Source organism: Podarcis muralis, chromosome 2 (genome assembly GCF_964188315.1).
Source record: "Podarcis muralis chromosome 2, rPodMur119.hap1.1, whole genome shotgun sequence".
NCBI lineage: Eukaryota > Metazoa > Chordata > Lepidosauria > Squamata > Lacertidae > Podarcis > Podarcis muralis.
This window is the reverse complement of record NC_135656.1, coordinates 13,958,860-13,981,344: the sequence shown is the minus strand read 5'-3', so window position 1 is coordinate 13,981,344 and position 22,485 is coordinate 13,958,860. Positions and strand designations below refer to the sequence as shown.

Below are 22,485 nucleotides of genomic sequence, written 5' to 3'. Positions count from 1 at the left end.
GGAACATGGCCGGCAGATTAAAAATGTTTCCCTACTCCAGGCGAACAGAATGAGCTGTCGTTCTCTGTGAACTAAAAGAAGCCTTGGCATTGAATGCAATGTTTTCTTCCTTTCCATCTTCCTTTGCCCCTTCTTAGGTGGTGGATTACCTCACTCAATACTCTGGAATAAAGCCGGGGGATCTGGATGCCAAAATCTCCTCCAAACACCTCACCACCCTCAAATCCACCTACCTGAAACTACGCTTCCTCATCGATGTCGGGGTCAAGTTTGTGGGTCATGGATTGCAAAAAGACTTCCGGGTCATCAACATCATGGTGACTGCCTCCGTTTTGAACCTTGACATATATGTCCCTCATGTTTATATGTTTGGGCCTCTGTATGTGAAGGAGCTGACAGTGTACAGGGGGCGCACAGGGATTTCTTAGCAGACAAATCAGTGGGGAATGGCTTTCTTGACAGTAGGAAGATTCAGAAACCACAGAAATAGATTGTTGCCTCTAAATGCTTGTGCCAAAATAAGCCATTCATCTGGCAAACTTTTATGAGACCATCAAGTCCACCATGATAAGGAACAGATGCTACCCCTAACTTCAGTGGATAAAAACTACTGAAACAAAAGACATTCGGTGGAAACTAAAGACGCTATGCCCGTGGCTGAGGATAATAGTTTGAACCCTTCCAGTGGATATGGGGGGTGGGAAGGGAGGGAAAGGAAAAAATTGTAAGGGAAATTTAAAATTGGAAGGAGATAATGTATGTAAAAATCCCGAACTCGAATAAAACTTCAAAAAATAAACAGAAAAAACTTTTATGGGACCATAAAAAGCAGCAAGTGTTATGCTTCTGTCTGGAATTTTTCTAAGTCTAGGACTGTTTAGCTGAGTGCCTTCAGGACTCATATGCTCCCAGAACATAACTGGACCTCGCCTGTTCTTGCAGGTTCCCAGGGACCAGGTGATTGACACCGTCTACCTGTTCCACATGCCCAGGAAGAGGATGATCTCGCTGCGCTTCCTTGCCTGGTATTTTTTGGGTCAGTACAGACCTTATTCGGTGCCTATCTATCTCCCAGCCAGCCTGAACTCGCTGCCAAGGATTCCCTCGAGCACAGTAATTCCCTTTGCATCTGTGTCAAGGGGATTGAAATGTCCTTGACGCCCCCAGCCTAGTGCTGGAGTTGAGAATTCAGAGTTGAGAATTTGAGCCCCCAGAGCCGAACTGGAGAACATCAACAGACAGAGCTCCAAGGAGGGGAGGGTCTGAGGAGGGGATTGGGTCAATACCAGGGCCTGAAGGTTGGGGATGCTGTTTCCTAGATTTGATAGACTGAAGAAGGGTAGATCCTTTGCCCTAAGCAGCAACCGTTAGAAGTGTTTCCCCTCTCCTGCTGCGGTGGGAGTAGGCAAGGCCGCATCAAGCAGTTGGTCCCTTACCTTTCCTGCCCCGACCTGGCCACAGTGATCCATGCGATGGTCACCTCCAGGCTTGACTACTGTAATTTGCTCTACGTGGGGCTGCCCTTGAAGCTGTCCCAGAAACTCCAGCGGGTGCAGAATGCTGAAGCGAGGCTCCTCACGGGGTCTCTGCCATGGGAGCATATTCACCCAGTGCTTTTCCAGCTGCACTGGCTCCCGGTGGAGTACAGGGTCAGATTTAAGGTGCTGGTTTTGACCTTTAAAGCCCTTCACGGCCTAGGACCCTCGTACCTACGGGACCGCCTCTCCCGGTATGCCCCACGGAGAGCCTCAAGGTCCATAAATAGCAACACCCTAGTGGTCCCAGGCCCTAAGGAAGTTAGATTAGCTTCAACCAGAGCCAGGGCCTTGTCAACACTGGCTCTGGCCTGGTGGAACGCTCTGCCTCATGAGACCAGGGCCCTGCAGGATCTGATTTCTTTCCGCAGGGCCTGTAAGACAGAGTTGTTCCGCCTGGCCTTTGGCTTGGAGCCAATTTGATTCCCTCCCCCTCTTTCTTTTTCTTTTCTCCTCCTGTGATGAGGCTGCATTTTAACATTTTAACATTTTACTGTTTCAATATTGTATTTTAATCTTGTTTTTAAGTTGTATGCATTCAACTTGTTTTTATTATTGCTTGTTAGCCGCCCTGAGCCCGGCCTTGGCTGGGGAGGGCAGGGTATAAATAAAAATTATTATTATTATTATTATTAGCCACCGGCTGGATTCTTTCTGTTTCCCATAGATCTGAAGATCCAAGGGGAGACTCACGACAGTATTGAAGATGCACGCACTGCCCTCCAGCTGTACAGGAAATATGTGGAGCTGAGCACTGGGGGCTTGGAGCCCGAGGAGTTCCGCAAAGTGCTGAAGGGCCTGTACGAGAAAGGGAGGAAGATGGACTGGAAGGTGCCTGAACCTGATGGCCAGAGCAGCCCCAAGAGTAAGGGCCCAGTTTTCTTTCTTTCTTTCCAATTATATTTATATTAAGTTTCAACATTTTACACACATACAATCAAACCACAATTTTGTCTTTTCTCTAATTTTTGTTTACTTCCCATCCCATTTTCCATGCAGTTGTTGTTTCTCCCCTTCTGCTGCTCCCTATCTTCTATCTATCAAATCGTAACCACAGTACAGTGGTGCCTCGCAAGACGAAAAGAATCCCTTCCGCGAGTCTCTTCGTCTTGCGGTTTTTTCGTCTTGCGGGCTTAGCGGATCAGCTGATTAGCGGCTTAGCGGATCAGCTGATTAGCGGCTTAGCGGATCAGCTGTTAAGCGGCTTAGCGGATCAGCTGTTAAGTGCCTTAGTGTCTTAGCGGATCAGCTGATTAGCGGCTTAGCGGATCAGCTGATTAGCGGCTTAGCGGATCAGCTGTTAAGCGGCTTAGCGGATCAGCTGTTAAGTGCCTTAGTGTCTTAGCGGATCAGCTGATAAGCGGCTTAGCGGCTTGGGAAAAAGGGGGGGGGAGGAAAAAACCCTGCAGGAACTCGCAAGACATTTTCGTCTTGCGAAGCAAGCCCATAGGAAATTTGTTTTGCGAAGCACCTCCAAAACGGAAAACCCTTTTGTCTAGCGGGTTTTCCGTCTTGCGAGGCATTCGTCTTGCGAGGCACCACTGTATTATAATCTAATTACTTCTGAGGCTCATAGCTTGAATTCTGCTTGTGAGCTCATTGTATTTCTCTTAGGTAATCTGGAAAAGGCATCAATTCTTCCTTAAAACACTCATCATTAGATCCTCTTAGTTTTGCACAGTCCATTATCTTACTTATCCATTCTTCTTTAGTGGGGACTTCTTCTTCCTTCCATTTCTGCGCACAAAGAATCCTAGCTGCTGCTGTTACATACATAAACAACTTTAACATTTTCTTTAGGGTTTCCACCTCTGTAATCCCAGGACCCAATTTTCTACCAGGCACTGTGTGAATGTGCTTGAGGATAACTGAGCCCACATGTGAGCCCACTTCCATCTATGTGTTTGCAACTGCCGTATTCCTTCTTGCCTATTGTGTTTTGTACACATGCACACAACATAAAAGTTGGATGGTCAGCACCTTCAGAATTGTATTCCTCAACTTTTTCCATGCCGCTACAGGCAATGGGACGTGGGTGGTGCTGTGGGTTAAACCACAGAGGCTAGGACTTGCTGATCAGAAGGTCAGTGGTTCGAATCCCCATGACGGGGTGAACACCCATTGCTCGGTCCCTGCTCCTGCCAACCTAGCAGTTTGAAAGCACGTCAGCGTGCAAGTAGATAAATAGGCGGGAAGGTAAACGCCGTTTCCGTGTGCTGCTCTAGTTTGCCAGAAGCGGCTTAGTCATGCTGGCCACATGAGCCAGAAGCTGTATGCTGGCTCCCTCGGCCAGTATAGCGAGATGAGCGCCGCAACCCCAGAGTCAGCCATGACTGGACCTAATGGTCAGGGCTCCCTTTACCTTTACCTTACAGACAATGAGCAGAATTTGGTTAAGGTTTGAATTCCCAGGATCTTATGTCGATTGATAGAATCTTTATTTGCGTCACCCACAAGCCATAGCAAAGTAATCAAAGGCAATAAAATACAGATATAGCTAGATTGGTTGGCTGTACAAAATGCATTCTAAGAATTTACATCTATACATATGAAAGAGTTGATGGCTGTCCTTGACCAGAAATAAAACACATGAATGAGTGGGCTTTCTTTACTCTAGGCATTAAACAGGTTAGTCAGATCTTATTCTTATTGCTCCATTTAAAAAATTTGCCCTGTTTGCCGCCACTTGGTAATGTTGGTCTGCAAGAAGATGAACAACCTGATATAGATAATAGAAGAGGGTCGATAAGCTCGTTATGCAGATCTTTATAAAGAGAACAAGCTAGTAGTACATGCGCTGCAGATTCGACACTGCCGACTCCGCATGGACATACCGTATTTTTCCATGTATAACATGCCCCTGTGTATAAGACTACCCCTATTTTGGGGGAGGATTGCCCAGAGTTTTTGAGCTTTTTTGGGGGGTGGGGAATACAAAAAATCACTAACCCGACTGGCAAACGATGATAATCGCTCACGTCGCTGAAGCAAACATGCGTCTGCCTGCTCACCAACAGCAGACGGCAATCGCATGCTCAATTGACGAAGCAGCAGCCAATCCACAGCAACCCTTGCCACAGCAACCAATCACCCACTGAATAAATGCAGCAGCAGCAATCGTAAACAGCACTTTACGCAGCCACCAATCACCCACAAAATCGCCACTGAACAGCTCCTGCTCCCGGCTGCAACCAATCACCCGTCTCCCCCCACGCACTACCCATGTATAAGATGACCCAAGTTTTTAAACATGCTTTTAGAGTAAAAAAAAAAGCTCGTCTTATACATGGAAAAGTACGGTAATCGTTTTTCAAGCGGAATGTGATAGAAACGACCCTCAAGTATGGTTGGCAGCAATACGTTCAATCTTGCATAGGTGAAAGCACGTCTGTGTTTCAAAACTGTTTAGTCTCCTCCGCATATCCTATCTGCAAAACTTAAGTAGGAGCATCTTATGTACCATATTTTTCGCTCTATAGGATGCACCGGACCATAGGACGTACCGGACCATAGGAGGGGGGAGAACAGAAAAAAAAAATTCTCCCCCTCTCTGCTCAGGCCCCTTCAGCGAAGCGGCAGGAGAAACGGAGCCGCTCCCATTTTTCCTCTCGCTTCGCTGAAGGGGCGCTGCGCAGCTCTTCCTCTCTGCTGAAGCCGGGAGAGTCTTACTCTCCCGGCTTCAGCGAAAGGAACCTGAAGCCTGCGGAGCGCAGCGGGACCTCGCGCTACACTCCAAAGGCTTCGTGTTGCTATCGCTGAAGCCAAGGAGCCTGCATTTGCTCCATAGGACGCACACACATTTCCCCTTAATTTTTGGAGTGGGAAAAGTGCGCCCTATAGAGCGAAAAATACGGTATATGGAGAATGATTTCAGTGATGCACGGGCACCGAGAGCAAATAGCATTCCTGAAAGGTTTATCGCGCTAATTGGTTCAAGATGTGGATCCCTCGAATCTCTGACCTTTCCTCCAGGAAACCCTGCCACCTTTCGTTCCCCAATGTCCAGAGTCTTCTTTATGATGCTGGGCCATGGATCCTATCGACAAGTTGTTTAGAGCTAGGTGGTTGCCGGCTGCCGTTCCATGGTTCACACAGTGCTGTCTTTTCATATTTCTCCGACAGGTGCTGCTGTGTTCCCAACAGTGCTGTCCCTCTGATCCTCAAGACCTCGCCACATCCCGTCTTTTCTGTGCTCTCTTCAGGAGGGGACTGTCAAAGAATCTGCTCCCTGAGACCTGGACTTCCTAGGACGTGGATTATAATGCATATGCGTGTATGGAAAGGGAAGGCTGTGGTAGTTAGCAGGCACTCTGCACATTTCCAGGGGCCAAGGGAATTCTGCCAGAGTGCCTCTGTCCCTGTTTTCCTTGCCAGTCCTTGTAGATCCCCAAAATCCTACATAACTAGGGACAAGAGAGTGTGTACAGCAGTACCCTTTGGTAACCACATGGGGGCATGGTTACACAGAAAGAGCTGTTCTCGTGGTTTGAATGCTGAACATACACACTCCCCGAGGGCACTTAACGCCAGACTATTCTCACATGTATTTTGTATAAAAGGGGTGAGTGAAGCCAGATCTGTGACTTGCTCCGATCCATCCTTTCTGTGTCCATTGATGCCATTAGCAGAGCTGAACTGGATGAGCTTACACCTGTTTTATCTTCTGGCTCGGAACTGTTCCTGAAACAACGTAGATCTGGACTCCGCTGCCGTGGGACTTCCGTGGCTTTTAAACCGTTTTGTATTTTGTCCGTGAATTGTGGTCAAGGCGTCTACGAAATGTAATCAAGCTGTAAAAACACTGCCAGTGCTTCGGATACTCCTTTGTAGTCCTGCCTTTCCTTTGCTTGCCTGCCTGTCCTGTTTGCTTTCTTCTTTCTTTCATTTTGAATTGCAGTCATCCCTGGTCCCCCTGCAAATATGATGTCATTAATGTGTATCTACAAAGCCAGGCTGTACAACACTTCCAGCTTCAGAACTCTGCCCCAAACCTTGTGTCAAGCAAGTCTTGATGACCAGGGAGTGCAGTGTGTGTGTGTGTGTGTGTGTGTGTGTGAGAGAGAGAGAGAGAGAGAGAGAGAGAGAGAGAGAGAGTTAGTTTGTGGCAGAATTGAGAATGATTTTAAAGGGCATAATATCAGACAGGAAGAGGAGAATATATTGGGATACTGAAGTAGAGAGGAAATGAATGGCGAAAAGGTAAATGGCAGCTAAAGTTGGGTTCATCTGTGAAAAAGGCAGGCCTTCTTTATGGGGTGCTGTGGAGCCAATCATGGTTTAGGATGTGCACTTGCCCCTAAGAGAAGGGCTCAGGAACAATGAGATATCAAAAGCAGAGCAACTAGACACATTAGGAGTGTTGGTTTTGGGTGGGGAACTTTTTCTAGCCAGTGGGCCGGATCTTTTTACCTCCCTTCTCAGTAGGAGTGGATAGCTGTGAATGGGATATTACATAATTTTAGCTCCACCCACTCTTTGCACCCTCCTCTGAATGTTACCCTCGATGAAATGTGTTCCTAAGGCTGACAATCGCCACTTTTAATAAAATGACTTGCTTTCTGCTGTGACTGATTCTTCTAAGGGATGGGGTTACGTTGCGAGACCTGCACCTACCTTTTCATTGAACACTCGCCCTGCATTTTTCCATGACAGCAGGCTCCTCATGAGTCACCTTCCAGGAAATGGCAGGAGCCTAAGAGCTGGCTCACACATCCATTGACCTCTCAATCATAATGCACTTCTTCCAGACAGATAAGTGCCCAGTTAAGTGACAACCTTAAGGAATATCTGTCTTGACAGCATTTTCTCTCCTGCCTAATTTGTTCTTATGGATTAGCAACACGCCAGGATCCCAGGACCCCATTGGCCAGTAACAAATCTGTCGGTGGCACCAAACCCCAATATTCAGGTTTGATTGGTCAAGAGACCCAAAGGAAAGAAAAAGAAAATACATTTTTTTTGGGGGGGGGAAGACTTTTCTTATGAGGGATAGTGCCCAATCCGAGGAAAATGCTGCCTGCTGTATTTCATCGAAAGATTTGCATAGATCACAGAATTTATTTTCCTGTTGTTGAATTGGATGAATCCCAAGCCAGAATTAAGATTGCCAGAAGAAATAACAACCTCAGATATGCAGATGACGCAACATTGATGGCAGAAAGTGAGGAGGAATTAAAGAACCTTTTAATGAGGGTGAAAGAGGAGAGCGCAAAATATGGTTTGAAGCTCAACATCAAAAAAACGAAGATCATGGCCACTGGGCCCATCACCTCCTGGCAAATAGAAGGGGAAGAAATGGAGGCAGTGAGAGATTTGACTTTCTTGGGCTCCATGATCACTGCAGATGGTGACAGCAGTCACGAAATTAAAAGACGCCTGCTTCTTGGGAGAAAAGCTGTGACAAACCTAGACAACATCTTAAAAAGCAGAGACATCACCTTGCCAACAAAGGTCTGTATAGTTAAAGCTATGGTTTTCCCAGTAGTGATGTATGGAAGTGAGAGCTGGACCATAAAGAAGGCTGATCGCCGAAGAATGGATGCTTTTGAATTATGGTGCTGGAAGGACAGAGCGTGAAGCTGAGGCTCCAATACTTTGGCTACCTCATGAGAATAGAAGACTCCCTGGAAAAGACCCTGATGTTGGGAAAGATGGAGGGCCCAAGGAGAAGGGGACGACAGAGGACAAGATGGTTGGACAGTGTTCGCGAAGCTACCAGCATGAGTTTGACCAAACTGCGGGAGGCAGTGGAAGACAGGAGTGCCTGGCATGCTCTGGTCCATGGGGTCACGAAGAGTCGGACACGACTAAACGACTAAACAACAATTGTTGAATTTGGAGCGGTTAGCTTCAGAATGTACCGTATTTTTCGCTCTATTACACGCACCAGACCATAACACGCATGTAGTTTTTAGAGGAGGAAAACAAGAAAAAAAAATTCTAAATGAAACAGTGGATGTATGATTTTTGTGCTTCATGCTGTGGCCACAGACATGTGATCTGATGGTGAGTTTGGGGTAGCCCAATTCAAAAATCCTGAGGATCCATGTGGATCCGTGCTTTGTAACCACGTTTTAAGTGGGGAGGGAAGGAAAAGCACTCAAGGGACAAGGAGCATGCGTGGGGTGTGTGAAGAAGGATGCTTCTAATAATGCAAGCGAGGGGTTTAAGGGGAGAAAGAGCTCGCGTGGGGTGTGTGGAGAAGGAGCTGCTCATGGAGAAGGAGCTTTTCCGCGAGCTGAGCGGGGAGGAGGGACGGAAAGAGCACTGTTGCTTTAAAGGAGCCAACCGGACAGCAGCCGCTTACAGCAGTGTAAGCAGCTCCTCTCCTCTACCGCTTTGCTCCTTCTCTTCTCTCCCTCTTTGCTGCTTTACACAGCTAATGGCGAATCCCCTGCAATCCAAGTCCTGCTCATGTGCTCAAACCTATCCAGTCTATTCTGCGTAATTTCCCCCTCTCCCTCATCCCGTGCCCTCCTGTCCCCAGCGCGCTCAAGCAGCCAGCGGATCAGGGGAGACGCTGGGAGACATGCATTTCCCCCTCTCCCTCATCCCGTGCCCTCCTGTCCCCAGCGCGCTCAAGCAGCCAGCGGATTAGGGGAGACGCTGGGAGACATGCATTTCCCCCTCTCCCTCATCCCGTGCCCTCCTGTCCCCAGCGTGCTCAAGCAGCCAGCGGATCAGCTGAGACGCTGGGGACACGTAATTTCCCCCTCTCCCTCATCCCATGCCCTCCTGTCCCCGGCGCGCAGCCTCATTGCTCCGTTTAGAGAGCGCACAGACCTTTGCTAGCTGAGGCTGCAGCAGCTGTTGCTGGCTACGCAACGCTTTTAAAAGCGCCTGCTGGCTTTGAATTGCCTGCCTCCTTCCGGCTCGCTATGGCTCCCGTCTATCCCTCCTCCCGTGTAAGTGGCTGCTGCCTGCTTTGCTGCCATGCCTCTCCTTCCCTCCCTCCTCCCCGGCTCCTCCATAGGTCGCAAGCAGCTCCCGCTTCGCTTAACTGACGGCAGCCATGGCTCCGGTCCAGTGCATTCGCCCCATAACACGCACAGGCATTTTCCCTTACTTTCTAGGAGCAAAAAAGTGCGTGTTATGGAGCGAAAATTACGGTACTTAAAATGAGCGGACAGTGAGCCGGTCCCATAGGCAGCTATTACACCAAGACTCACTTTTGTGGGCTGACCTCAGGTCAAGGTTTGTTGCTGGGTGCCTAGCTGTTTTATGCTCTTGAATTTTAAAACTTTGTGCTCCATTCTTCTCTTGGATGCTTATATTTTTGAATACTTACTGCTTTGTTGCGTCTTGAGCAACATTTATATCCTGAGTGGAATATAAGTGGAAATTGCCAAGATACCAGACAAAACCCCTATTGAAGGAGAATTACATGAAGATGGTGTACAGGTGGTACACAACACCAGTGCAGTTAGGGAAAATGTACAAAACTAGTTCAAATATACAGTGGTGCCTCGCTAGACGAAATTAATTCGTTCTGCGAGTTTTTTCGTCTTGCGAATTTTTCGTCTTGCGAAGCACGGTTTCAAAAGAAGTTTTGGAAAAGCTTCAAAAATCACCAACGTCTTCAAAAACCTCAAAAAAGGCTACCACACTGCGTGCAACTGCACCACTTCAAGCAATGCACCCTGGGTATTAACGGTTTTAAGAAAAAGGAAACAAACTTGCAAGACGTTTTCATCTTCCAAAGCAAGCCCATAGGGAAATTCGTCTTGCAAAGCAACTCAAAAAACCAAAAACCCTTTCGTCTTGCGAGTTTTTCGTCTTGCGAGGCATTCGTCTTGCGAGGTACCACTGTATGTTGGAAGTGTAAGGAAAAGGAGAGGACATTTTATCATATGTGGTGGGATTGTAAGGTAATTAAAAAATTTTGGGAAATGATACACAACGAATTGAAGAAAATGTTCCATTTAACATTTGTTAAAAAACCTGAAGCATTTTTATTAGGGGTTGTAGGGAAAGATCTGCCAAAAAAGCTGAAAAACATCTTCATGTATGCGACAACGGCCACGAGAGTTCTGGTAGCACAAGGATGGAAGACTGAAGAAAAATTGATGGACTATGCAGAACTGGAAAAACTGACATACAAGCTATGGGACAAGGATAACTGTGACTTTAAAGATGAATGGGAACCCTTTACAAAGTATTTGAAGACGCAACAAAGCGAACTGGACTTCTTGGCTGGCTTTGAATAAACCTTCACAAACTTTTTATTGATAGTAATCAGCTAAATAGTTTGAGGATTTATACAACTGTGTAACATGGAGAAAACAGCATTTTTAGAGAAATCAAAGACTGGAACTGAGGGAAGTTGGGTGGGTGGGGGTTCTGTGGGGGGAGGGAGGGGGAGGGAGGAAAAATGGGGGGGAACCAAGGATGATGTTTCTGGATAATATGTTTTGTTTTAATTTTGAACAAATGTTATTTAAAAAAAGAAAGAAATCAGACAAAACCATACCATAGGCCTTTGAACCCGTCAGTCACTCCTGAGCTTCAGTTTACAAGTAATAATTGCGGAAGTAGCTGATATAATGGCAGTATAGATGGCCTTTATGTATGAAGAAGGTGAGTTGAAACTAAATGAAGTAATGGGGTCCATTTAATTCTATTGGCTGCGGTTATGCATAGGTTTGCATTGGAGAGAAATTGAGTTTTTATGGAGGAATTGCTAAGGAGTGGACCTGCGAGTACCATTGTTAAGTGTAGGTGATCACTTTCAATATTGTGGCCCACTTCAAACTCCATTACAAACTTACGTGCAAATCGTGAGATTGCGCTATAATCTATGGCACTGCCTTCTTAAATTGTGGTGCCCAGAACTGGTCACAGTACAGTGGTACCTCGGGTTACATACGCTTCAGGTTACATACACTTCAGGTTTCAGACTCCGCTAACCCAGAAATAGTGCTTCAGGTTAAGAACTTTGCTTCAGGATGAGAACAGAAATCATGCTCCGGCAATGCGGCGGCAGCGGGAGGCCCCATTAGCTAAAGTGGTGCTTCAGGTTAAGAACAGTTTCAGGTTAAGAACGGACCTCTGGAACGAATTAAGTACTTAACCCGAGGTACCACTGTATTCCAGGAGCGGTCTGATCAGGACACAATAGACAGGTACTATTATTTCCCTTGATCTGGACTCTATACTTCTGTTGATGCAGCCTAAAATAGCATAGCTATTTGACAGAGCTTCCCTGCGTTGAGTAAGTTCTTGGATCTGGTGGCTTTTGCAGGGCTTTCGAGCCCTTTGAAAATTTGGGGATCTGGTGCCGCCCAACTTGGGATCCCTCTGTAATCGTTTAGCTCCTCCCAACCCTGTATCCTAAACAGTTAACGTACCTTCTAGGTTCCTGCCTGAACATTTCCTCCCTTCCATCCTCCTTAATTGGCCATGCTCCCTGCCAAGCCATTGGCAGGATTTCCCCCCCTTTATTTCTTTTCTTTTTGCTGAGGGAGCCCAGATTGCGGTCTGTCATCTTGATTGATCCCCTCCTTCTCCAGCTCAGGTCAGTATATCAAGTGTTCGCCAAGGGGGGGTTTCTGCAAGAAATGGCCTAGTGACGCTGGCTGCCACTTCTGAAGAGCAAGAGGACCTGACGGATCTCCAGAGGGACGAAGAGAGAGGAGAATATACATTCCTAGTCTTGTGCGTTGGGAGTTCTCTCCAGTAAAAACCTTCGGCATGATTGCTACCCATCAGAACATGACAACCGCTCTGGTGAGTTCTGCCTGTAGGTTCAGCTAGGCAGTTTGCCCTGAAACAGTGTGGGGTGTGTGTGTGTGTGTGTGTGTGGGTGTGTGTGTGTGTGTGAGAGAGAGAGAGAGAGAGAGAGAGAGAGAGAGAGAGAGAGAGAGAGAGTTGGATTAGACAGACTTGGGGCTTCTTTCGCACTGGTTTGCCCCAGTATTGAAACTTGGGAAAGTATTTTTTTGGTAGAAAACCCCAAAACCCGTGGGCCTAATTTAGTTGAAAGCTGATTTCATTACATGTGCTGTTTGGCACATTGCACTTTGCGGGTTAGATCCAAACTGTTAACATTAGTTTTGCATAGTGGGTCAGACGTGCTTTCTCCTTCTATACGAGGCTTTTACAGGCGCTAAAAACCTCCTACGCACTTTGGCAGGGGGTGGGATGGAGAAGAAGGGAAATGCCTGACTAAAAACATCCATTATTGGGGAGTTTATTTGATATTTATATTTTTAAAAGCATTCCAGAATGTTTGTCCTGGCTGTATCGAGGTGATTCTACATTGCAGTTCACAATGTGTGATACTGCTATGGTTGGGCAGTAACCTAAACAAATTATAAACTGAATGGATGTCTAATGTTTCATCCGTTTGGTATTATGAGACCTGTTAGATGCTCTGCAGAATTGCTGGTGTTTCCCTCACTCATCTATACAGGTATCTCCCTCCCTCCGCCCCCTTTCCTTTTTTTCTATTCAAGGCATCATTTAAAGGGGTACATTTAACACTGAGAATTCTAGATAAGGGGCAGCTGTTCTCTCTTTGCTTCAGGACTTAGGATGCTTTCTAGTGCGGAATACTTGAGCAGTTCTGAGGTGACTATACGGTCTGCAGAATGAAGTTATAAGACTAAGAATCCTGGACTACACTGCATCAGACTGCAGGACGTGTCCTATGTTTTTGAATGCTTTCCCACCTTTAAATCAACAACAAACCTCTCAACAGGCTATAAGCTAGGAAATTGGAGAGAGAGAGAGAGAGAGAGAGAGAGAGAGAGAGAGAGAGAGAGAGAGGTTTTGCGTAACCATTTCCACGGCGTGTGAATTTACTACATGTAGGGGCAGCTAACCCAGGTAGGGTGACTGAAGAGTAATTCCATGCACACAAGGCTGTCAAGTAACAGTGAAAAAGGAGGAGAATTAGCCCAGGTTATATGGCACAGGCACCACTAAATTGTGCCCATGCAATGGCTAAAAGTGACCAGTGTGGACCCATGACATCACTGGCTTGAATTTATCTTATTTATTGACCATTTCCCTGACACCTAACTCCTTGTGGTGCTACCACAAATGGGGATTCTCTCACCAGCAATATCTGCCCGCCAATATTAACTGAAGTCCTGTTAGTTGTCTTGAGAATATGCAGAGTGTTCCTCTACTGGGGTTATGTGGGGCAGGGGCAATGAACCAGTTCAGATATGCCGTGGGATCCTGCTCTTGGCAGTAGTTGGCAGATGTGATAGAGGCACCCAGGCTGCTTCGGTTAAATTGCACCCACAACCTGGAGCTGCCCTCATCCAGTACAGTGGTACCTCTGGTTAAGTACTTAATTCGTTCCGGAGGTCCATTCTTAACCTGAAACTGTTCTTAACCTGAAGCACCACTTTAGCTAATGGGGCCTCCTGCTGCTGCCGCGCCACTGGAGCACGATTTCTGTTCTCATCCTGAAGCAAAGTTCTTAACCCGAGGTACTATTTCTGGGTTAGCGGAGTCTGTAACCTGAAGCGTATCTAACCCGAGGTACCACTGTACTTAGATTCTGTCCTGCAGTGGTGGAGAACTTTGTACCCTCCAGCTGTGGCTGGACTTCAGCTCCCATCAGCCCCAGACAGCATTGCCAATAACCAGGGGTGATGGGGGGTTGTATGACAGCTAGAGGACCACAACATCTGGAGGGCCAGAGGTTCATTGTCCCTGCTTTATAGTGAAACCAGCTAATTCTAGGATTTTCCAATACAGTGGTTGTTGTTGTTTAGTCGTTTAGTCGTGTCCGACTCTTCATGACCCCATGGACCAGAGAACGCCAGGCACTCCTGTCTTCCACTGCCTCCCACAGTTTGGTCAAACTCATGCTGGTAGCTTCGAGAACACTGTCCGACCATCTCGTCCTCTGTCGTCCCCTTCTCCTTGGGCCCTCCATCTTTCCCAAGATCAGGGTCTTTTCCAGGGAGTCTTCTCTTCTCATGAGGTGGCCAAAGTATTGGAGCCTCCGCTTCAGGATCTGTCCTTCCAGTGAGCACTCAGGACTGATTTACTTCAGAATGGATAGGTTTGATCTTCTTGCAGTCCATGGGACTCTCAAGAGTCTCCTCCAGCACCATAATTCAAAAGCATCAATTCTTTGGCGGCGATCATCCTTCTTTATGGTCCAGCTCTCACTTCCATACATCACTACTGGGAAAACCATAGCTTTTACTATACGGACCTTTGTTGGCAAGATGATGTCTCTACTTTTTTTAAAAAAGTAAGATGCTGTCTAGGTTTGTCATTGCTTTTCTCCCAAGAAATTTCTGGGTTAGCGGAGTCTGTAACCTGAAGCGTATGTAACCTGAGGTACCACTGTACAAGGATGAGGTCAGGAGCATCCTTTATAGCAGGTGTGGGAGAACTTTGTGCCTCCAGATGTTGCTGAGATACAACTCTTATCAGCCCCAGCAGGTATGGCCAATGGCCAGGGATGATGGAAATTGTAGTCCAGTAACATCTGGAGGACCAAAAGTTCCCCACACCTCCTTTGTAGGAAAAGCTCGTTCCTTGATCTGCCTTAGACTGGAAACCCAGTTGCCCAGGGTGGGACAGGTTTGAATGTGGGGAATTTTAAACGCAACAGCTGCCCACAAAGTCTCTGTTGTGGGAACATCAATCATTGCTCTCAAGAGAGCTGTAGGGCCACCACTGCAGCATGGGGAGAAAACTGTGGCTTCTAAGTCCAAATGTTTCAGGAGCAAAGATGTGCTTTGGGTGGGCCATGAACTCTTCCTGCCAGGCTCTGATCCAAGCTGCTTTGGCAGCTCTCTGAAGTGATCTCTTAATTAAGACTGAAAATACCCGCAAGGGGGGAAAAGAACAGAAATGGTGCCAGGCAATTAGTTTAAAAGCCCTGTGGGTTTATAGATCAATAGGAGAGCTAGCCTCTATCAGCCTTTTTCTTTTTAATTAGCACCTCCTGGTTTCTATAGGGGAAGCAAAAAGTAATAAATGACCAGCCTAGAATCCTATCCCAGCCTGAGGAATATCTTTGTGAAGAAGAGCGGACTGCCTTAGGCCATACAACCTGTATTCACAGAACTCAGTGGGATGTTTTTATATGAAGAGGCATCATGGATATACAGTGGTACCTCGGGTTAAGTACTTAATTCGTTCCGGAGGTCCGTTCTTAACCTGAAACTGTTCTTAACCTGAAGCACCACTTTAGCTAATGGGGCCTCCTGCTGCCGCTGCGCCGCTGGAGCACAATTTCTGTTCTTATCCTGAAGCAAAGTTCTTAACCTGAAGCACTATTTTTGGGTTAGCGGAGTGTGTAACCTGAAGCGTATGTAACCCAAGGTACCACTGTAGATGACTTCTCCATTAGGCCACACAGCCACACCTGCCATGATCGCAAACCTGGAGTCTTGCATATCAGTGGTGCTGTTTTTTGGAGTATATGGGGTGTTAGGGGAGGGGCAGTACTTCTGGTGCGGACGTGTCATGTCTGAGGTAGTATGTCCATCTTTGGCCCCTCTACCCTGCACTCAGCTCTCACCTGTGGCTCCTAGAAGCTTTCACCATGCAACATCAGCCACACCCTGGCTTCAGCTAGGAATCCTTTTGACTCCACCGGAGGGAGCAAAGCCAGTTTACTCCATGAATCCAGTTTACACCTAGGAATCTGGTCTTTTTAACTCCACTGGAAGAAGCCAGGCCAGTGTGTTCCTCCCCGCCATACGTTACTGGACGTCCACGTCTCTAAGGTCATATCAGCCCCAATGGTCAGTGATGATGGGGGTTGGACTCTTAAAACATCTGAAGGCCACCTTGTTGGTTTGGGCACCATGGTTTATAAGCGTACCATGGTTCATAAGCTTACCATGGTTCATAAGCGTACCATGGTTTATGCTATCTGGCCATCTCACAATCAATGGTTTTTGGAGCAGGTATGGTCTTATAACTCATGGGAAGAAATAGATAGCCCTCTTCCGCTTCGTTTAACTTGGGACGAGTTAAACACTCAGCTAAACTTGGAATGAAGCAAGCTGGTTTGCACTAACCAAGGATCTTTTCTCTCCCTCCTCACACAGAACATGGGGTTCAGCAGCTCCCCGCCTCGCAACTGGAAGGGAATTGGGATCGCAATGTTGGTAGTGGCGATGCTGGCGTCGGTCATCATTGTGGCTATCCTGATGCTCACTCCAGGTAATATCAGCAGAGCAGGGTGCTTTCGTGGATGGTAGCTTAGTTAGGGTTGCCTTACACCTGGATTTTCTTGGACACGTCCGGGATTCCAATGACGGAATTAGTGTCTGGGTTGAAATCAGCAAACTTTTTGCAAAAAAAGCTCAGCAGCCTTCCCAAAAACAGCATAACTTTTTGTGTCCAGATTTTTACTTCTTGAAATATGGCAACCCTAAGCATAGTGGAGGGGACACGGGTGGCACTGTGGGTTAAACCACAGAGCCTAGGACTTGCTGATCAGAAGGTCGGCGGTTTGAATCCCCGCGACGGGGTGAGCTCCCGTTGCTCGGTCCCTGCTCCTGCCAACCTAGCAGTTCGAAAGCACGTCAAAGTGCAAGTAGATAAATAGGTACTGCTCCGGCGGGAAGGTAAACGGCGTTTCTGTGCGCTGCTCTGGTTTGCCAGATGACCCGGAAGCTGTATGCCGGCTCCCTCGGCCAAGATGAGCGCCGCAACCCCAGAGTCGGCCACAACTGGACCTAATGGTCAGGGCTCCCTTTACCTTTACCTTTAAGCGTAGTGGAAACTTTTGACACATTCCTGGTCCTCCGGGGGGTTAAAAAGCATAATTGGGGTATTTTGCTTTTTAAAAACGAGAAGCATTAAAAGGGAAATCAGCTGCCAGCCACCTGTGTATGTAATCTGAATAAACTGGTGCAATGCAAGTCGAATTAGGCACTGCAGATCCTTTGCATAATTGGCTATTAGTGCAGAAGTACAAGACTTCATTGAGTATACCCTTTGGAGACTCAGAGGTGTACATAAAAGCAGGGGCCAGCTCTCTTCCTGGTGAGCCCAGTTTCCTTTCATTTTACTCTTCCAAGATGCACAGTCCTGCCTCCATGGCAATGGCGATCTCTTTGCTGATTTGCACCCACTCACTCTGCTTTTCTGCTTGGCTGTCTCAAGTGTGTTGGCTATAAAAGTCTGGGAGCCAGGTGGGCAGTGAGCACATTGCCCAGCACCTGTAGCTAAGGTCGCGGAGAAATTCGGATCCGTTCACATTTGAAGCCAGCCTACCCAATCTGTGCTTTGTGAAATAGTACGCAGACTGAAACACAGCTGTCCTTCAAAATCTGCGCTTCTCTGAAGTTGGCAAGCCATTTCTCCAGCCAAGTACTGCAACCGTATTTTTCGCTCTATAGGACGCACCGGACCATAGGATGCACCGGACCATAGGAGGGGGAGAACAGGGGGAAAAAATTCTCCCCCTCTCTGCTCAGCGCCCCTTCAGCGAAGCGACAGGAGAAATGGAGCCCCTTCTATTTCTCCTCCCGCTTCGCTGAAGGGGCGCTGCGCAGAGAGGGAAAACTGCAGCGCCTCTCCAGCAAAGCGAAGCCTGGAGAGCAAGAGGGATCGGTGTGCACTGACCCCTCTCGCTCTCCAGGCTTCAGGCGGCTATCCGCAAGCCTTCGGAGCGCAGCAGGAGTTCCCGCTGCGCTCCGGGGGCTTCAGGCGGCTTCAGCGAAAGCAACGTGAAGCCTCCGGAGCACTTCGGAGGCTTTGCATTGCTATCACTGAAGCCAACGAGCCTGCATTCGCTCCATCGGACGCACACACATTTCCCCTTAATTTTTGAAGGGGAAAAGTGCATCCTATAGAGCAGAAAATACGGTAAATCTGTAGTGCATATGGCTAGGAGGATAAAGTGTGCAACCCATTGGGGCAACCCAGTCAGATTGCCAGGGTACAAATAATAAAATAATAAAAATTATGTATCTGTGATAGTTGCGTACTGAAGTGCATTATATTAGGGGAAATACAAACCATAGGGGAAATGGGTATATGAGGCACAATTGCAAGTAAAAATGGCCAAATTAGGAGAAATCTGCACTAAAATGCTGGTGAAACTCCCCAAGGACTTTAAAAAAATATTGCCAGGTGTGGAAATGTGGAGAACTCAATGGAAGACTGGAAAAATTAGAAATGGAAATGGACAGATTTGACCGTCCTTGCCTCTGCAGCACAGTTCCGCTTTCTGCCTTTCTCGCATGTTTAATATGCGTGCCGAGGCCCTTATAAAAGGCCTCCAGGTCTTGAGGAATCAGTGGCTCTCTTGCTGTTGTTGACCTCCAGTTCCCATCTGCCCCAGCCAGCATGGCTCAGCGGTCAGGAAAGATGGGAGTTGTAGTCCAACCACACCTGAAGAGCCACAGGTTTCCTGTCTGTGCTCTAGATTGCCCAGAACACACAGTAGTGGGGCTGCACACTGCTAGCCAGCTGTTCACCCTTGTCTTTCCATATCTAGAAGACCCCCCAATTGGCTTCCGCACTCCTCTGACTCTTGATGACCTGGAGAGTGATGATTTCCAACTCCACCAACCCCAGCTACATTGGGTGACAGGTGAGTTGTTTTCCTCTGCTGTGTGCTAGAACGCGGACATGTCAATTTGTTGTTGTTGTTGTTTAGTCGTTTAGTCGTGTCCGACTCTTCGTGACCCCCTGGACCAGAGCACGCCAGGCACTCCTGTCTTCCACTGCCTCCCGCAGTTTGGTCAAACTCATGCTGGTAGCTTCGAGAACACTGTCCAACCATCTCATCCTCTGTCGTCCCCTTCTCCTTGGGCCCTCCATCTTTCCCAACATCAGGGTCTTTTCCAGGGAGTCTTCTCTTCTCATGAGGTGGCCAAAGTACTGGAGCCTCAGCTTCAGGATCTGTCCTTCCAGTGAGCACTCAGGGCTGATTTCCTTCAGAATGGATAGGTTTGTTCTTCTTGCAGTCCATGGGACTCTCAAGAGTCTCCTCCAGCACCATAATTCAAAAGCATCAATTCTTCGGCGATCATGTCAATAAGGTGTTCTTATTCAAGCCAAATTGTTTGGGCTAAAGGCTGCCGAGTGGAATTTAGTGGTTTTACGATGAACCAATGTCTTTTATGAACCAACAGTTTGGCCTAAAAAATGCCCAAAACCTCTTCTACGGTTCCATAGGGCAGTGGACATTCAATAACATGGCAATATGTAACCTGGGGACATGGGCAGGGCTGTAGCTTAGCAGTAGAGCATCTGCTTACAGTGGTGCCTCACAAGAGGAAATTAATTCGTTCCGCAAGTCTCTTCGTCTTGCGAGTTTTTCGTCTTGCGATGCACGGTTTCCCATAGGAATGCATTGAAAATCAATTAATGCGTTCCTAGGGAAACCGCCTTCAGACCAGGTCCGGGGACAGTCTGTCCCCCGACCTCTTCTGAAGGCTGGGGGGGGGGGACAAGGGCTTTTCTTCCCACCCCCAGCATTTTAAAAAACCCCGGGACAGCGGAGGACTTCTCTGCTGTCCGGGGCAATCTTAAAATGCTGGCGGGCGGCATTTTAAAATCGCCCCGGGACAGCGGAGGACTTCTCTGCTGTCCGGGGTGATTTAAAAGCCCCTGGGAAGGCAGGCAGGGGGGACAAAGATTTTCGCCCCCCGCCCGCCTTCAGAAGAGGTCCTTGACCTCTTCTGAAGGCGGGCGGGGGGCGAAAGTCTTTGCTCCCCCCTGCCTGCCTTCCCGGGAGAGCGGAGAAAGGCAGCGCGTTTCTCCGCTGTCCCGGGTGGCTTTTGAAGGCAGGCAGGGGGGAGCAAAGACTTTCGCCCCCCGCCCGCCTTCAGAAGAGGTCCTGGACCTCTTCTGAAGGCGGGCGGGGGGCGAAAGTCTTTGCTCCCCCCCCCTTCAAAAGCTGTCCTGGACAGGCTTGCGGACCTCTCCGCAAGCAGCGGGAGCGCTCCCGCTGCTTGCGGAGAGTTGCCAGCATGCCGAAGCCTGCGCGCGCTGATATCAGCGCGCCCAGGCTTCGCGGCGGGAGGAGGCGTTCCCGCCCCGCCGCCCGGCATCGGAGCTTGGTTCTGATGCCGGGCGTCGGGAGGAGGCGTTCCCGCCCCGCCGCCCGGCATCGGAGCTTCGTTCCGAAGCCGGGCGGCGGGAGGAGGTCCGAGGACAGTGGGGAAGACGCGCTGCGCTTCCCCGCTGTCCCGGAGATTTCCCTATGGGCTGTCGTCTTGCGAAGCAAGCCCATAGGGAAATTCATTTTGCGAAGCGCCTCCAAAACGGAAAACCCTTTCGTCTTGCGGGGCACCACTGTAGCATTTGGAAGATCTCAGGTTCAATTCTTGGCTACTTAAAATCCTCCCGAGAATGTCTGCCAGACCGTGTACACCACTGGTGGGGAATCTATGGACCTCTAAATGTTGCTGGACTGCAGCTCCCAAAATCCTCTGCCAGGGGTTGCAGCCCAGAAACAACTGGAAGCCTATAGGTTCCCCATGTCTGACATAGGCAAGATTGAGCTAGACACTCAAATGGCCTGATTTTGTATAAGAAAGGCTCTTATGGAAGTTTGTGTTCCCTTCTGACCTTCTCCTTGGGGAAACCCTGACAAACTTCACAGGAAGTCCAGCGTCTTCAAAAACAGTTTTGCTAGAGAATCGCAAGATAAATATTTTTTTACATGTCAACAAATGCCCTGATCATGACTCCATGACTCAATCCATCCTGAAACGTTGTCACCAGGGACGGAGATGTATTGAATGAGAAATATGCTGATTGGCTACGCAGGCACAAATTGAACCATTTTACAAGATCAATTTGGCACATCCAGATCCAATGAAAACCTTACCCTTCAGTCCATTTTAAATGTTCCCGAGTACTTGCAGCTCCTTAGATTATTTAACGTACAGTGGTGCCCCGCAAGACGAATGCCTTGCAAGACGAAAAACTCGCTAGACGAAAGGGTTTTCCGTTTTTTTAGTTGTTCCGCAAGACGAATTTCCCTATGGTCTTGCTTCGCAAGACGAAACGTCTTGCGAGTTCTTGTGAGTTTGTTTCCTTTTTCTTAAAGCCGCTAAGCCGCTAAGCCATTAATAGCCGCTAAGCCGCTAATAGCCACTAAGCCGCTAATAGCCGCTAAGCCGCTAATAGCCATGCTTCGCAAGACGAAAAAACCGCAAGACGAAGAGACTCACGGAACGGATTAATTTCGTCTTGCGAGGCACCACTGTACTGCTACAAAAGTTAGGTGCCTCCCGGTGGCAAGAGCCCATGGGGTTCCAGGCACTCACCCGGCGTCTGTGGTCCTTTGGAGAACTGAGACATGATGGAGACTGTCGAAGCTTTATCCACCTATTTATACCTTCACTCTGCATGGAGGGAGTCCAGATCTTACAGCATGGTCATTTCAAGAGGGGTTTGTCCCTCACAGCAGTGCAGCCAGCCTTCAGCCAGCCTGCCCAAGATGGATCCAAGTATTTCTTCTTCCTCCTTGTTCCCAGAAGACCCTGCTAAAAACTCTCTTTTCCTGTCACCTCACATCCAGTTACCCGGGCAACCTTCCAAACCCCTAGAGCAAAGGCGGAGGACAGTTCTCAATGGCCCTCAATGGCCCTGTATTGTTTCTCAATGAGCCTAGCTTGACCAGGTCATTTTTGCATAGCCTAGTTCATGAATTCCTCTACAGCTTGTATTTCTCCCTTCACATCCCAAATAACTAAAATTCTACCATTTAGAAATTTATGGGGTTTAGAGGAACCCCCCCCCCTGAAACCTATAACGATATTTTCCCCATTTCAGGGATCAAATTAGATGTGAGATTATTTTATTTATTTGTATTTGTTTTATTTTCCCGCCTTGCCCCACCATAGAACCCAAGAGGTTCCCAACAGCAGCTGTAGGGAATCCTGAGTAGCTTGGGGACCCTGGAAGGTGGGTGGGGAGAAGTTTTCTTCTCCCTGTTGCAGTCTTGAAGCAAATATCCTCTCTGAAGCTGTCGTTTGTATTTCAAGGGAAGTGTCCT

The 22,485-nt window shown here is 48.0% G+C and overlaps 2 protein-coding genes across 4 annotated transcripts in view; both read left to right on the top strand.

Moving 5' to 3' along the window:
• The window catches only part of PAN2 (poly(A) specific ribonuclease subunit PAN2), a 37,178-nt gene extending 30,084 nt beyond the window's left edge, over positions 1-7,094 (top strand). For both annotated transcript variants that reach the window (XM_028710129.2, XM_077923904.1), the window contains exons 23-26: positions 138-317; positions 943-1,036; positions 2,203-2,400; positions 5,658-7,094. In XM_028710129.2, coding sequence (XP_028565962.2) covers positions 138-317; positions 943-1,036; positions 2,203-2,400; positions 5,658-5,692 — 507 coding nt within the window. In that variant the 3' untranslated portion in view covers positions 5,693-7,094. The remainder of the gene's footprint in view (positions 1-137; positions 318-942; positions 1,037-2,202; positions 2,401-5,657) is intronic.
• A 4,527-nt stretch (positions 7,095-11,621) lies between these two features.
• The window catches only part of LOC114586514 (inactive dipeptidyl peptidase 10-like), a 54,813-nt gene continuing 43,949 nt past the window's right edge, over positions 11,622-22,485 (top strand). The window contains exons 1-3 of one of the 2 annotated variants that reach the window (XM_077923903.1): positions 11,622-12,260; positions 16,568-16,682; positions 18,970-19,065. In XM_077923903.1, coding sequence (XP_077780029.1) covers positions 12,225-12,260; positions 16,568-16,682; positions 18,970-19,065 — 247 coding nt within the window. In that variant the 5' untranslated portion in view covers positions 11,622-12,224. The remainder of the gene's footprint in view (positions 12,261-16,567; positions 16,683-18,969; positions 19,066-22,485) is intronic. The other variant, XM_028710107.2, reaches the window with a different exon arrangement.